General features: G+C 44.6%; 1 protein-coding gene across 5 annotated transcripts in view; it reads left to right on the forward strand.

Annotated features, from left to right (window-relative positions):
• PPIP5K2 (diphosphoinositol pentakisphosphate kinase 2) overlaps positions 1-16,329 on the forward strand; it is a 1,596,028-nt gene that overhangs the window by 127,085 nt on the left and 1,452,614 nt on the right. For all 5 annotated transcript variants that reach the window (XM_078675453.1, XM_078675448.1, XM_078675449.1 and 2 more), the window contains exon 4: positions 6,835-6,925. In XM_078675453.1, the coding sequence (XP_078531579.1) occupies positions 6,835-6,925 (91 nt within the window). The remainder of the gene's footprint in view (positions 1-6,834; positions 6,926-16,329) is intronic.

Raw genomic sequence — 16,329 nt, forward strand, 5'->3', positions numbered from 1 at the left:
TTTGCCCATCTCCATATTAAAAAGTCGAGCATGAAGGCTGCAGCGGTATTTTTAGATTCCACTAAGGCGTTCAATTTGCTTGAGTGGTCCTACCTGTTTGCCTTGCTATTGCGGCTTGGTGAAAGCCCCCATTTCCTACGCCTGATTGAGTTGCTGTATGCCCAACCGACAGTACTGCCTGCGGGTTAATCGGACAATTCTCCTCCCTTCCCAGTGACCAGGGAGACCGTACAAGGATGCTCCCTGTCACCACTGTCATTAACAACAGCGATGGAACTGTTTGCAGCAACACAATGCGCAGCTTAGCCTTGCCTTTACACCACGTAAGATCATCTTTTCAATGTATGCGGATGACATTACCCTTTATGTCAGTGATCCACAGATTAACTTTGACCACTTGATCAGGAAATTCACTAAGTTGGGGGGCCTATGTGGAGTCATGATTAGCTGGTCAAAATCTACTATCTTTCCATTAATAGATGCAACTGAGGAATTCAACCCTGAGTGTCCGATTTAATGGGAAGGTGGACCGGTAAAATGCCTTGGGATATAGCTTAGCAGGGATGTTAATGATCTCTAGAATGATAATATGAGAGATTAATGACATGGCTGGAAGACCGAGTGGAATGCTGTCATGGACTTCCACTATCCCTATCCGGGATGTTGGCTATTGCTAAGATGGTGAACCTACCCACATTTCTGTGTTTATTCCTGCTCCCTTTGACACTAAAATGTCTACAACTACGATCCCACCTGATATCACTGGCATTGGCTGGGGGGCAGCCGTGGATTACCTGGAAGGTGATGACTTTGCCTTTTGAGCAGGGCGTATTGGGGGTCCCAGACATGGGTCTTTATTATTTCTGTGCCCAGGCATATTTCGCATGCTGCTGGCTATTCCCCGCGTAGTTCTTTGCCCATATGGCAACGGAACACAATCAGTCGGTGCCTTGCTCTCTGCCAATGGTGCTGTTTGGAAATCCCAGGTGACCACGTGGGCAGATTGATGTGATTGCTTGCATGGTATGGACCTGGAGGGAGCTTCGACAGACGGCATAGTTGAAACTTCTATTCGTTCTATTGGTGCCACTTATAAGACACCACCTAGTCACCTTTCACTTTGGATCAGGGCGCCTGAACTAGGCTGTGCAACATGCAACTGACCAGCAAGGGGTCCTTGTACCCATATGATCACTTTGTGACAACAATGTTAGGGGCTCAGACCCCCTGCTGTGGATGCCCTTTTCATACAATTAAGGGCAGCGAAGTGGATGAACCACAACTCCTTCCCCGATGCCCCACCAGTCTTTCAGGTACTTGAGATGATGCTCACATCCTCGTCGCCTTGTAAGCTAATTAGGTACGATGTGCTGGCATGCAGGAGAGCGCGCCAGTGTGAACTGCAGCTAGCTGTGGGGCATCGGACACTAATCTGTCACTTCTCTCACTGATTACCAGTGGCGATACTGCTGCAACCAAGCATGTGCGTTTTCTCCTAACTACCGCCTACGCTAATTTTCTGAACCTTGCATAGGACTGAGCGGATAATATTAATTTCCTTGGCGTGATCTTTTCAACACTGGATACTATTACGGGGAACACAATTGAGCCCTCTCTGCGGTTTGCGTTATTAAGCTATGTGAAAGATGTACTAGGGACGCAAAATAACTAAGATGATTTTTCTCCTCGCCAAGCGCCAAGTGGTGATGTGGTGGAGCAGGCGCGCTGTGCACGAGCCGCAGATTGGCTGCAGGATGCAGCATTTTGCCAAGAGCAACTCAACAACTACTGGGAATTGATGCCAGTGCGCGCTCGCCCCAGAGATGTTTGGTCCTCATTACAAGACTACCTGCGCACTAGGACAGAGCGCAAGAGGGCCAGTGCCACGGAAAATGGAGAGGAAATTGCAGAGGCTGTGGGTTGAGGGCCAGCTGCCACTGTGTGGAGGGTCTGTGCACATACTCACTTGAATCAAGGTGTGCTGCGTAACAAAAGCAGCAATCATACCAATCTTCCTACTGCCTATTCTACTACCCTAACATTGTTGCTGTGGTGTGTTTTCTCTTCTTTGACCTTTTTAAACACTTTTAAGTATTGATGCACAGTGGAACGAGAATAGGATGTATGGATGATGTTTATGACGAGATATCATCTGCATACTCTTTATTACAATCAGTGAGTACTGTGTAGTATTTTTTGTGTTGGCTGATAAAATATCATTAACAGGTTATGGGTTCTGCAAAGAACTATGTAATTTGCGTGTTCGATTATATGGCTCAGCAGTCTTGTGTTGTCACCAGAGAATCTGCCCTTAAAGAATTTTGTTTGTGTCAGACGAATCCATTTAAAAACAAGCATTTGCAATGCAATAGGTCTCGCAGTTACACAAGTTTAAGCTATTGCCATTATAAATGACAATGCCTTTTATTTATGTTATTAAAACGAAAACAAAAATAAAATGCATTATTTGCTATATCAATAGCTCAAACACGCGTAAATGCGAGATCTATTGCATTGCAAATGCTTGTTTGGGTAGGCACGGGGAGATTGTTATTTGTCCAGAAGCACAGGATGTTCAGACGAGACTCGACCCTGGTTCCCCAGTGCCAAAGTCGATAGCTCTGGGGTTACAACACATCCTATCCCACCTTCTAGTGCAATGTCCTAGGAGTCTCGAGTGATCCATTGCACAATTATTGATCTAGTAAGCTGTTCTCAACGTAGGTCATTCTGGTGAACACAAGAGACGCCATGGCGTTAGACTGTGTTTATCTACCAGCACACTTTGAGCATTCCTTGTAGTGAAGTCAGCATGCCTGAGCCAGGGAGGGGCTGCGGGGCGACGGATGCTGACGCGATGGTGCCCTTGCAAGCTCTTAGCAGCAGACTTCTCGCGTATCGGGTTCAGCCGGAAAGAGGGTGTGTCGGCGGCTGAGCTGGAACTGTTTCTCTGTATTACTGACTCAGGGCTTCTGACACCTAAACCTGAAAACAGACTTCATGAGTGGTGTGAGGTAGGTGTGATGGAAAATATTATACAAAAGAAACAGGCTTGAAAGACATAAATACTGCATGTATATGCAAGTGATTCTGGAAGTAAGTATAACAAAGACCTCATATGGTTAAAAAAAGGCATTACTGTAGTATTTATACTGGTGTTGCTTTCGTCACCGGAACTTAAGTGACACGGCTCTTTGGAAAATAAACCTTTTTTGGTGGAATAAACATGATGTGAAAATCTTTTTGTAGGTCGTAAATCCAGCTAAGGCCTTTATTATATTTGTGCAGTGAACATTTTTGTTGTAGCAGGAAAGACTACACCATCAGATGCAGCATATAGAATGTCAGGTCGGGTGGGTTCATGTACATGGTCTGGCTGGGTTCAGAATACGAAAACTTCTATGGATGGAGAATATACTGGCCTACCCTAAACATGTGTCCTAAATCAGAAGCAGTTGTCAGCAGGGGAGAAAGAAAGCGGTTTAACGTCACTTTAACAACCGTTCTGCGTAGAAGCTGTTTGACATATCCTCGCTATTTCAACGCCACAAAGCCAGACTAAACGGCTGTGTGATAAATGAAACACAAGCATGCTTGATCTAAGTATGGGACTGAACCTTACAATGAAACAGAACATATCGGACACAGGAAAGCATTGAAGTAAATAAACGTGGCTTCTGACGTAAATAAACCACGTCATATGAAAATACATCTTTGTTATGTCATATTTTGTGCAGTGCATGCTTGGCCCCCAGTGACTGGAGCAGAGGAGCGGCGCTTTCACAGTGCCGTGATGAACCAGCCCCGCTGTCGAGCTCCGCCCTGGCCCCCCTAGTCTGTTCCACATCAATTCATTGGGAAGCGCAAGTACATGGAATTACGGTAATCAAAACACCGGGCTGTGTTGCTGCAGCAAGACGGTGCTCATCTGGAAAGTAGGTTATTCCCTTCCCAAAATAAAGGCTACAGTTACTCGAAATGTTTCTTTTTATTCTGCGTTTTCCGATTGTGGCTTCACTTGTGCACCTGCAGGTACCCTAGGTAATATGCTTTAAGGCTCGATACCCTTGAAACCCCACAATCCTTTTAACATCCATAACTTCTGCGTTAGCCTCTCTACATGGAGGTGGCTCCGCTTTCCATCCTTCCTAGGTCGATAAATGGATGCCCTGCACATTGGACAATAGTAAGAGTGCTTAGAAACGATAATAGTGCAGTAGGAAGCGCTATTTAAAACACATGTTATGGTTTTTATTGATATCCTAAACTAACAGTGAGAGTTGAAATTGGCGAGTGTGTTACCTTCCCTGATATCAGTCCTCTACCCTTCAGCCCCCTAATCACAGTTATTCGACTGGAGTCTTCGAATATTTGTTGGACAGAAGGTTACTTATGCATAATAGCAAGCGTTTGCAAAACATCCGTCTCCAGCATATGAACATTACAAAGCATATTTTGTGCCAAAAGTCGACAATTTCGGCGCAAAATTAAAGTCAATGTCGCACAGATTGTGAGAAGTTTGGAAGGAGGTTTTGGCACTACCCCTGACCCAGCATTAACCACACTTATGCGCATTATATTTTAGCATTTTTAATCATTAAGTTTAATCGTAAGGCACAGCATGCGTGACTTTCACAAATGTACTGGAGCCAATCCACAAAATCTTTGTTATATGGCCGCTTTCTGAGACAAGTCGTTCTGCGAATTATATTTCACAAGTAAGCGAGTGGAATTAGCCGGTATGTCAGTTGTCCTCTCTTTATTATATATGTACTAGTGGTGTAACAATAGGCCCCGCTGTCGGGGGGCGACAAAATTACAAGGTCCGGAGCAGGGGGGCCCTCTCCATGTACTTTGTGGTGGCCCCTCTCAAGTTCGGCTACGCCACTGATATGTAGTGTCTGGCTGGCACTTTTGATCCTGTCGTTTTGAGGCTGGGACATCAGAGCGCAAGTTGCACAACATTCAACCTTTGGAAAGGGCGCTGTAAGTAAATGTTTCCACAGTGAGTTACTGCTGATGTTTGTTCCGCTCTCCAGACTGACCGAAGCAGAGAAAAAAGAAATCACCACAAATACCTAAAGTCAAGACTGGGAGATTGCTTCTCAGGAGAAAAAGCAGGGTGGTCTCGAACCATGAGTGCAGGATTGTGGTATTTCGAACAAGCGCGCGGTAGGAGCTTGTGAGCGCGCGGTTGGAGCGTGTGAGGCAGAGAGGAGACGCATGCGCGTGCACATCGCCTGTCCGGGCGCGCTCATGGTCTGTCTCCCTTTTCACACCAAACCGGCAACAATAGTCTCGCCAAGGCGAAGCAGCGCATGTACTGCGGTCGCTAGGCGAGACCTAAACATGTAACTTGTTTGCTAAAAAGTTTGGGTTAAGCTTACCGTCCGTATTTAATAATCAGATTGGGAAATAGTTTGCCAGGTTCTTATGACCTTTTCTTTCTTTGAGGATGATTGTCATTTCAGCTTTGGCCGTGGTAACTTCAACTGCTTTATCAATTTGAAACTGTTTTAAGACTAGTAATAGATTGGAAGCTAGAAATTAGCTGAATATTTTATATAATTTTGCTGTGAGGCTGTCTGGATCGGCAGACTTGTTGTTTGGGGTAGATGTAATAGTCTCAACAATCTCCTCTAGGGGAGACACTTTCTAAACCAAGGTAATACCATACTAGTACTGAAAATATCTGGTCCTATCACCAGTGATCACCTCTCCCAATAATTGATTCTGTCCTAAATAAATTAAGAGAGTGATGGATGTAACAGAGCCCTGCGCTGACCAGAAAACACTGTTACAAGCATTGATATGCACAACACGGGTTGCCTAATAAATTGCATTCAAGTATTTTGTTTTTGTAAACCAGTTTTTGTTTTTTAGATAAATCATACTGACATTAATGATAGCAAATTATAATTGAATATTATTGAACTATGCACGTTCCAGTGTATATTTATTCCCAAAAACTTTCCATAGTCACGATTAGCTATTTCAAGCAATGTTCCAGACGTCATGCGAACATTTTGTTTCACACTTTTAGTACACAGACATTAGGGTGGGGCTGTAATTACGTCAGTCCAACACTGTTGGAGAGTGCCCATATGCAATAGCGGAGATGGGGCATCTGTTCACGGAGGGAGGTCAGACTTAGAAAAAAGGGCTGTATGTGCTTGCATTACAATTGATGTACTACGCCAATATGTGACCACGGAAAACAACAAATACTGTGCTAGAATGTGAGCAAAGTAAACGCCGTTCATGAGGTACCATGCTTTGCGTAGCACTCTCTGAAACATTCACAAAGCAAAACACCTCTAGTCCCTTCTTGTTTATTGTATGCAGTAATTGCCATGAATGGCACACACTACCATTCTGTAAACTGTATGCAATTGCCAAATTCACCCAAAAACAAAAAAAATTCATAAGAAAGTCTCAATTAGGTCCTTTTGCAAAACCTTTACCATGGAATGATTTATTTGCCTACTTTATATCATGCTACCAACAGTGATTTTCAAAGAAATATTGGAATAGTTGAGGGATAATAATGAATATTTCATACAGTTCACCTTGATCAATCGTTCTTTTATTCCTTTAAGTATGCCAATACATTTAAAGCACCCTTGAGCCAGCACACTTAAAGTAATGATGCTTACCGAAGTGTTTACTTTTTGGCTGTTTGTAAACTTAATTTCCTTTTTTGACCTATGCAGTAAGAAACGTATATTGCATTATTTTGCTCATACCGATGAAAATGTTAAATATTCAAGTACTGTTGAACCTGATTTCCATTTTTGTCATGTGTATCAACTAATGTTTTAAATTCATTTTTAGGTTTTCCATTGGACAAAGCAGTTGCCTATGCTAAACTCAGGAATCCATTTGTCATAAATGACTTGAACTTACAGTATCAAATACAAGACAGGTAAATTAATTGATTACTTAAGAAGTAATTGTTTATTTGTATGCCTATTTTGTCAAAGAAACAGTACAGAATCCAGTTAAAACATTCAATTACACATCCTATTTAAAATCATTCATTTTATTTGTGGATAATGCATGAAAGTTGATGAAAGAAAGCTGGAAACAAATAGGCCTACAACTTCCATTTAATTAGAAAACAGGTTATATATTCAGAAAAGTCTGTTCAGTGGGTATATCTAAAAACAAACTCCAAACCAATCCAGTCTCACATCATTCCAGATTAATCAGAAACCCAGAACTACCAAAATTACTTTTCTCAGAAAACGCCAATACCTGGAATGCTTCTTCTATAGCTTCTTAATAATTAGACAGTCCTATCCCCCATGGCCATAACGGTTATTCACAATTCCTTGGACCATTGGACTCATCAGATACATACATGACAATCAGTGTAAACACCCACCTGGATACCCAATCTCACGACTGTATGAGCAATCCCACATGACAACATTTATAGACTTAGCGACTCCTCTGTTGCCTGATTCCACTACTCTAAACAACAATGGAGACCTTTTAGGTTTAACTCTGTTTTTGATTAGTATAATCAACAAAACATCCGCTTATGACCGTATCACCACCACTTGCTTCTGCCATCACATTTTAGGACAGTCTCTAGTTCAAGTTTGTCTACATATTACAGAGCACATCTGCCCTGATATACCTTGTGTTCAAGTGATACATTTTACAGTATAGACGTACTGAACCAAAATATAATATTAAACAAAATCAACAACAACATATCCCCCCCCCCTTCCTGCCCCCCTCTGGCATTAGCATCATCTCTCCCTATTCAGGATCATTTGTATCTCTTCCTTCCTAGTTTCGGTATTTAGTGTATGTTCTGGGGTTCATCTACATGTGTAAGAGGTGCAACTAGAGCCAAATTTCAAAGGGGGCTAATAAAAAATTTCGGGGGTGGCTGAATCTTTAAGCAATAGGTAGAGTGGAGCTGCAGGGGCTCTTAAAAGGGGTGAAACAACAGCAAGGACTCATTAACATGCAAACGGTCTTTTAAAGACCTGTGAAGTGCTCGGTGCAGCTGTGTGTCCCCCCGGGAAGCTGTCTTATCCCAGGCTGCCACACACGTCGGAGGGGCTGAAGCCCTTTGAGTCCAATGGGTGTTGTGCGCCTGACATGTGTTATCCGGAGGAGCCGGAGGTATTTTGGACACAGGATTTCATGAAACTCTGTTGACAGTATAGCAAGAAGTGGTTTCCAAATCTCTTTAAATGCTGTTACTGAATTTGTTAAAGAGGCATGTATACGTTCCATCCTCAAGGTATACCACATTCTGTGGAGCCAGATTGCATGTGTTGGTATGACTTGTGATCCCCAATGTGTCAAGATGTTTTGGAGTGCTGCCCCAAGGGCCAGACCCATTTGGTTCCATTTGCGTGACTTCAGTGGGAACATTAAGGGGTTAGTAAGCCCTAGTACAATGTATGCAGGGAACTTTGGAATCTGGGTATCGAACCGGGCATCTGTCTCATCTAATTTTTGGGACCGATACCTCGAGAGATGTGGGCAATCCCCCACAAAAGGTGCAGCAAAGTTCCCTCCTCCTCACATTCTCTCCAGCATGTTCGACTTCGGTCAGGATTTCCTTTATTGAGGCGCACAGAGGTTAAGTACCAATATGTGGCTATTTTAAGAGCTGTTTCCCTGCTAGCCATATTACGTGCAGTGTACTTGGCCCTATAATAAATTGCGTCCCATTCTTTCTTTGATAGATCCTCCCCAGTTCTTTCCCCCACCTTCTCGGACTAGTAGTGAGCTGTATGGGAGCTGCCGGTCGTAGCATATCATAGAGCTCGGATATCAGTTTTTTATCGGAGTTCTTCGTGACCAACCACTTCTCATATCTGGTCAGCTTCCGACTAACCTTTGGTTGTACCTCTTGGTGGAGTACCCAATGCCATATCTGCATATAGTGAAAACCCTCCTACTCAGCTATTGAGTAGTCCTGTTTCAGCTGTGTAAAAGGGATGATCCCTTCAAGGTTGAATAGTTGGCCTGCCCCCCTACAAGAAGGTGCCATGAATGCCTGTGTGTAAATTCTCTGTTGTCCATCAATGGTGACATCGGAGATGGAAATGTCGTAAGCCCTTTCTTGATAGCTACCCTGTCCTATGCCTCTAGCAATGGCTGTGTAACTGGTAATCTCCTCAGGCCCTGTGGTCTATCTGCCTTCTTTAGCAAGGGTATTTTCCATAACTGTATCCCCGCTAGCGTCGGCTCCTGGAATAGCCAGTGTTTCTCCGACTCCGATCTATTCCACTCTGATAAGTACCTTAATTTGGTTGCCCTAAAATATGTCAAAAGATTTGGAATTCCCAAACCACCCTCCTCCGGCCTCAAATAACCCACTTCCATTCACATCCGTGGGTGGCGTACTGCCCAAATGAAATGAGATATTTCTCTTTGGAGCTTCGTGAGCGTTCCTTTGGGTGGCGAGGCTGGTAACGTCTGGAATATATACAATGCCTTTGGCAAATTGGACATTTTGACCTCAGCTAAACGGCCTAAAAGTGATAGGCGGTGTTGCCTCCAACTAGTTAGCTCTTTTGTAATCCGTCGGTTGACCTTGGTATAATTGCGCGTAACAATTCGGGTCACCGTCGAGGTTAATTCGATCCTCAAGTAGGGGATAAAATATGCTACTTGAATACCCGAAGGGTGATGTCCCTGCGCTGCTAAGCCTAATAGTGACCCCTTTAAGTGGAGAATTTGTGATTTCACAACGTTAACTTTGACCCAGATACCTGCCCAAAATCCTCCATTTCTCCCAAGAAGGCCGGTAGCGATCTCCGGGGATTCCAGTGAAGCTAGTATGTCATCGGCATATAAACTGATTGTTTGCCTCCCCCCTCCCCTCCCATTGGAATACCTTTTATCTCAGGGTTGTCCATGACTTTCTGAGCCAACGGCTCAATATATAGGGTAAATAAAAGTGGTGGCAGCGGGCACCCCTGTCTAGAGCCCCGTTGGATTTTGAAGGGCCGGGAGGAGATGCAGTTGACCCTAATAGTAGCCGTGAGAGTGTGATAGCATCCTGCTAACCAGGACCGAAAGCGATGTCCCACCCAAACTTGGGTCAGAGTTTGCTCAAGATACCCCCAATCTACTCGATTGAATGCCTTTTTGGCACCCACCATTAGTAACAGGGCATCCATGTGCTTCCAGTGTGGCTTGTCTATTAGATGTAAAGTCCTTTTTGTGTTATCGCCACTTTGCCTACCGTGAACGAACCCGGCCTGGTCCGGTTCTATCATTCCAGGCACCAGGGGACCTAATTGCACCGCTAAAATGCTCGTGAACAGTTTCAGGTCCACATTGAGGAGAGACACGGGGCGATACGACCCGCGTTTTTTGTTATCCTTTCCAGGCTGGGTAAGGCCACGATCAGCGCACCTAGCATCCCCGAGGGTATTTATCCCGGTCCCCCAAAAGAACTAAACAGCTGTGTCAGAATCCGCGCTAGAATGTGGCAAAAGACCTTATAAAACCCAGTCGAGAATCCATCTAGGCCCGGGGATTTGAGAGTTTTAAGTCGTGCGATCGCTCCAATCACCTCATCCAATCTAATAGGGTCCTCTATTGTCTCTGCCTGTTCTGGAGCTATCTTAGATGTGTGGACCCCCTCTAAGTAGTTTGATATGATCTCCGCTGATCTATTCTCTCCAGTATACAGTTGCACATAAAAGTCCCTGAAGGTATGGGCAATATCTTCATCATCAGTGTGTCCCTCTCCCCCATCATCTATGATGGAGTGGCTCTTAGTGTGTTGTGTCCGGGCTCTAAGCTTGTTCGCTAGCATACAACCCGTCTTATCTCCCCCTATATAGTAGGAGTATTTCAACCTGAACACCGCATATGCCGCCCTATCAAGGTCTAACCCAGGTAATTGCATCCTCGCCACCTTAAGCTGTCTCCATACCCTGGGCGCTCCTGTCCCTCTGTGTACCCGTTCTAGTTCCAGGACTTGTGCTGATAGTTGTTCTCATTTTTCCTTCTGCTCCTTATTTTCTGCTGCAGTAATTGCGATTAACTCTCCTCTGACCACTGCTTTCTGGCCTCCCACATTGTGGCTATAGAAACCTCAGATGAGTCGTTTACCTCCAAATAGTCCTCAATACATTTAGTGATTTGTGTCACCGCTAACTCTATGTAACAGACTTTTCCTTAACCTCCATCCCCCTAATTGTCTCTGCAGTGAGGGTAATTGCAAGGAGACCGTCACCGCATCGTGGTCTGAAAGCGCTGCGGGTCCAATACTTGTGTATGCCCAAAAAATAGTCCAGATGGTCATACGCACCATGCGCGTGCTAGTAGAACGCATTTTGTGATGTCTGAGGATGTTTCGCCTGCCACATATCTATCAATCCCATGGAACCAAGCCACCTGATCCCATTCTTTGATACCTCGCCCCCTTGTGTGTTCTGACAACCAGACCTGTCCCTGGCTGCTTCCATGACTATATTTAAGTCTCCCCCTACTAGAGTCAAGCGGACTTGACTATTCAGGACCTCCGATGCGGCCAGTTTCAAAAATTCCTCCTGGCCAGCATTAGGCCCGTAAACCAACCCAACTGCTAAGGTCTGATCCCCAATCTGCAAAGTATATGTCAACAGTCTCCCTTTAATTTCTGCTATCTTGTCCTTTATCTCTCCCCGGAATCTCTTAGCAATCAAAATTGCCATGCCTGCTTTTTTAGCTGGCATGGACGAAAATAATTGTTGGGAAAAATCCCTCGACCACAGGCGGTGCCAGTCCCTGGATAATAAATACGTCTCCTGAAGAAGGCACATGTCTGCATCCAAGTTCTCCAAATATGATAAAATAGCTTTCCGTTCAGTAGGGTTATTTAGCCCTTTCACATTAAGTGTAAGGACTTTCAAATGACTATGTGACATGTCAAGTGAGTAAGAATGTTGCTATGCACCCGCATCTCTGCACCGTAATGCATCTGCTCCATCTTTTGTCATCACAATCTTCCTTCCCTCCGTCCCCATGGATAGATCCTCTAGCTCTGTTGCTAAGAATGCCATTCCCTCCCCCCTCCCTAACCCCAAGTGAGCCCCCAACATTTCCACACAATGTCCAGAACTCGTGATCCAGTCCCACGTGTCCTTGGTAGAAAGGAGTTTGAGTGCATGATGTGGCATTTCCCATATATGCCTCCCCGCTCCCAGGGAATGCCCCTGTTACCTCCCGCCAGGCCATATGGAATACACTTATCTGCACTTCTTTCAACTCAGATGCTACTTCGCTTTTCTGAGTTTGTATGTCCTCACATAGGGTGTTGAATAGCATCTCTAAAAAAGCCTGGGTAACTGGGGCCTCATTTGTGTCGAGTTCTTGGCCTGTTTGTGGGTTGGGGGAAGTGTGCCCCTCTCCGCTGGGTTGGTCTAAGTAGCATTCCCTTCCGATTGCGCTCTTTTTTCCCCGTCAGCGCAGACATATTGGTGCCTGAAACTCCGTCCCGGTCACGTTCCTTTGCAAGCAGTATTCCGGGTCCCTTCCATCTCCTTTTACCAGCCTTAACTCATAGGTATAATGCAGGGGGTCCCCGGTGATCTCCTCCCACCGAGCCGGGTGGTAATGCAGGGCGTCTCCACCTTCCCTCGAGAGTATAACTCCTGTTACATTCACTGCTCTTCCTTCATCTTTAGGGCTCACTTCTGCAGTCCCTTGTACCTTTGTGCCTCTCTCTCCGTCTGGGCGCTGTTTCGGATTCCCCAGTATTTCTCTGTACTCTTATTCTGTGAGCACTGCCTGTCCTTGTGGTCCCCCACAGTCTTCTCTCAGTTGCTGCTCACAGCCCTTCTCCCTCTGCTCCTTTTTGGTTAGATTGCTATGTGGGGAGGCTCCGGTGTACCCTTTTCTTCACTGGGCCTCCATGTGGCACCCGAGAGCCTAGCCTCTAAATAACCCGCTTCTCTGTGCTCGGGCCTCCCTCACCCCTTAAGCCGATTGAAGTATGTGCCTCCGTCTAAGTGTAGGATCTTGCAATACTGTCTATCAGTTCATCCGGGCTCTTCAGACTCGCCCTTTATGGAATGCTTGGGCTGGGCGCTGCCAAGTATATCCCCGTCGTGTCCCCCTTTTTCCACCCAGTGTACCTGCTCTATCGCCGGTCAGTAACTTCTTTACATCGGGGCCTGAACTGTCCGGCCCAGCTCCGTCGATGTTGTCACTTTATTTTCCTGCCCAACTGGATCCAATCTCCGCACAGCTCCTAACGTCCATGGTGCCTCCTCAACGTTGCGGTCTGGCGCTTACAGCTGCCGTCAACCGATTGCTTGCTCCTATCTTTCGGCTCTGTGCTCCTCCGCAAGTCGGGGCACCCTCACAACGGAGCCCAGGAGAGCGGGTTTCGCCCCGCAGGACAAATCTTCTGAAGTCGCTCATGGTCTGCTCCTGCACACTTCGTCTTCTGCTCACGGCGGTTGCGCTCCAGAGATGGATTTCAAAGCGTATGGTTGCCGCTGCGCCTCTGTGCTACCCATTGCCCTTCTCTGTCACTGTAAGCAACCGGCCGCCATTTTCGTCAGGCGCTGCCTGCTTCGATTCCACTGCAGCTGTCATAGCAACGTCTTCTTGGGTTTTCTGATCTCCGCTCTTCAGCCGCTGCTCTCCTACGTCTCTCACTCTAATTCCTGCGGGGTTTCAGGCAAGTTTTCGCTTGATGGTGGCCGGCGAACAGATGGGAACAGAGAGACAAGCTGAACGTGTCTCACCTGATCGCCATCTTGGCCACACCCCAATCGAGACCTTTTAGGCCTAAACTTTCTCTTAAGGCCGCCTCAAATAATGACTTTCTAGACTCATCCGATCTCTGACTCACTCAACTAATGTTAACACACCTTCCCACAATTCTTTTCCCGTAGGTGAGAGTAGTCCTTCCTGGGCTCATGAGATCATCCAAAATGTATGCAAATAAACGATAGTGCACTTTTAGACATATTGAACTAATTCCTCCTCTTCAGCAACCACAAACATCCACCAGGATTCTCTCACAAAGTAGACTCCTTGTAGTCTTTGCTCACTTACAGAAACAATTTCACCGCCCCATTCCTGTCCCATTGAAGATGCCCTGCTAGTGCCTTAATACCCAACCAAATAGAACAAACAGGGCCAGCTAAATGACATTGAAGATACTGAACTCAAGAAAAACACTTATAAAATAAGAATCTATTCCAAAAAACTGGAAATGTGCTACAGGAATATACCAAAACATCTACCTTCTGATAGAGTTCAGAGAAACAGACCACAAAACAAATGTACATGCTAAACTGTAGATCAGCAATTGTTAATGTTCCATCTATAGCAGATATTATCCATCTGAAGTTGAGGTACTCTTCCCTATAAAAACATTGGTTGACACGTGACCTAAGGGTCTTTGATGGAGACATATTTATGTATAGACACAACACAAAATGACAAGTGGATCTCCCTTAATATAGAAATAACTTATGTGTATCACTAGCCTCATGTAATAGACTCCTTTAAATGTTCCATCTATAGCAGATATTATCCATCTGAAGTTGACGTACTCTTCCCTATAAAAACATTGGTTGCCACATGACCTAAGGGTCTTTGATGGAGACATATTTTATGTCTAGACACAACACAAAATGACTAGTGGATCTCCCATAATATAGAAAGAACTTTTGTGTATCACTAGCCTCATGTAATAGACTCCTTTAAATGCCCGCAACCAGTTATTCAGAGATCCAAACATTTCAAATGCACAATATTTTTATTTATCACCCACCATGCAATAAGAATGCCTAAATTGAAGAAATGATTGACCTCACTACTGTCATCAAATGATGTTTATGGGTATTTTTTTTTATGCACTGGAATAACAAGGGCAATGTTATATCAAGAGCTCTGTTGTCACTCGTAAGTCAAATGAACAAATCTACTTGTAATAAAGGTTTTACTCTAAACATTGCCATTTAAAAACTACCCTGCATTATAGTGATACCCCTATTGAAATGAATTAGTCTGCTAACTTTATTGTCTGCCTCACATCAATACAACCGCAATCTCTGCCAGAACCCAAATATGTCTAGCTTGAGAGAATACCAATAACATATCCTTAGGAACTCTAAAAACTGCAGACATTCTCTAACTCCTCTATGCCAAACATCTGAAAGAGCATAACTCCTCTATCTTAATAATACTGAACTCTCTAGATGCCCTGCCAAAAATAAGAATGGTGAAAAGAGATGCTAAAGGATGGTTTACTCCTTCCATAAATTCATAGGAACAAAACGTTTGTTCTCTAGAACTCAGATGGGGACTAATTTACAACACTGACCCAGGCTACTGATTTCAATGAACACCAAAAAATACAAAGGAGACTTGGGGTCCGATTCAGATCTTGGAGGACGGATTACTCCGTCACAACGGTGATGGATATCGAATCTGCCAAAAAAGAAATCCCATCATATCCTATGGGATTTATATTTAAACGCACTGGATATCCTTCACAGGTGTGACATAGCAACCCGTCTGCAAAGATCTAAATCAGACCCTTGGTAAATAAGAAAGCCCTCTTCCTCAATAGCTAAATGAAAATACCAAAGAATATCCCAGATAAACTCTTAAACATGTTTCAAGTGCAGTGGACTGCTTTTCTTTTTTTAAACATCTACAGTCACCAACGTGCTTCTGAAGCCAGCATGTGGGTGACTGCTTCCACCAGTCCCTAGCTGGAACAAGTTTGTTTGAACTAGACGTCACAGGGGAGCAATGCCAAGGCATCCTAGCTCAGGCAGACCAGACAAGGGCATAATTTGTTGGGTGCTTTTAGGTACCCAAACCTCTACCTCTGCATCAAAAACAACTTCCACCTTGCGGGTAAGACAGCAAATTGTGTAAATTCCAACACCTGACATTGCTCATCCCCACAATTGCACTCAGAACCAGTCATCACTGTCCCAGTCAGTATATTCACTCCTAGTAGTTCCAACCTTATTAACTTCCTATTGATAAGCACACACCCCAAAAACAGTACCCACCCTTCACCTCATGGATGTCAGTGCACACTTCATAGTGCTTCATGTACCAACATCACAAAGCTCTTTACAAAGTAATACCCTGATGTCCTCTTCATAATAGTGATATAGCTCACACCCACATTTTCTCCAATCATATAAGTCCTTGTACATTTAGGATACAACATTCAATATGTAGACCACCCTCAAAAGTGAAGAAACGGCCTTGCTGTCACCCAGAGAGCCTTGAACACCAAAATCAAACGAGCTTCTTGCTTTCCTTACTCTCTGCACTCATAACCTTCTACCTAATCTAAAAGACGTCTGGACAAACCAA

The sequence above is a fragment of the Lissotriton helveticus genome, chromosome 2_1, assembly GCF_964261635.1.
Source record: "Lissotriton helveticus chromosome 2_1, aLisHel1.1, whole genome shotgun sequence".
NCBI lineage: Eukaryota > Metazoa > Chordata > Amphibia > Caudata > Salamandridae > Lissotriton > Lissotriton helveticus.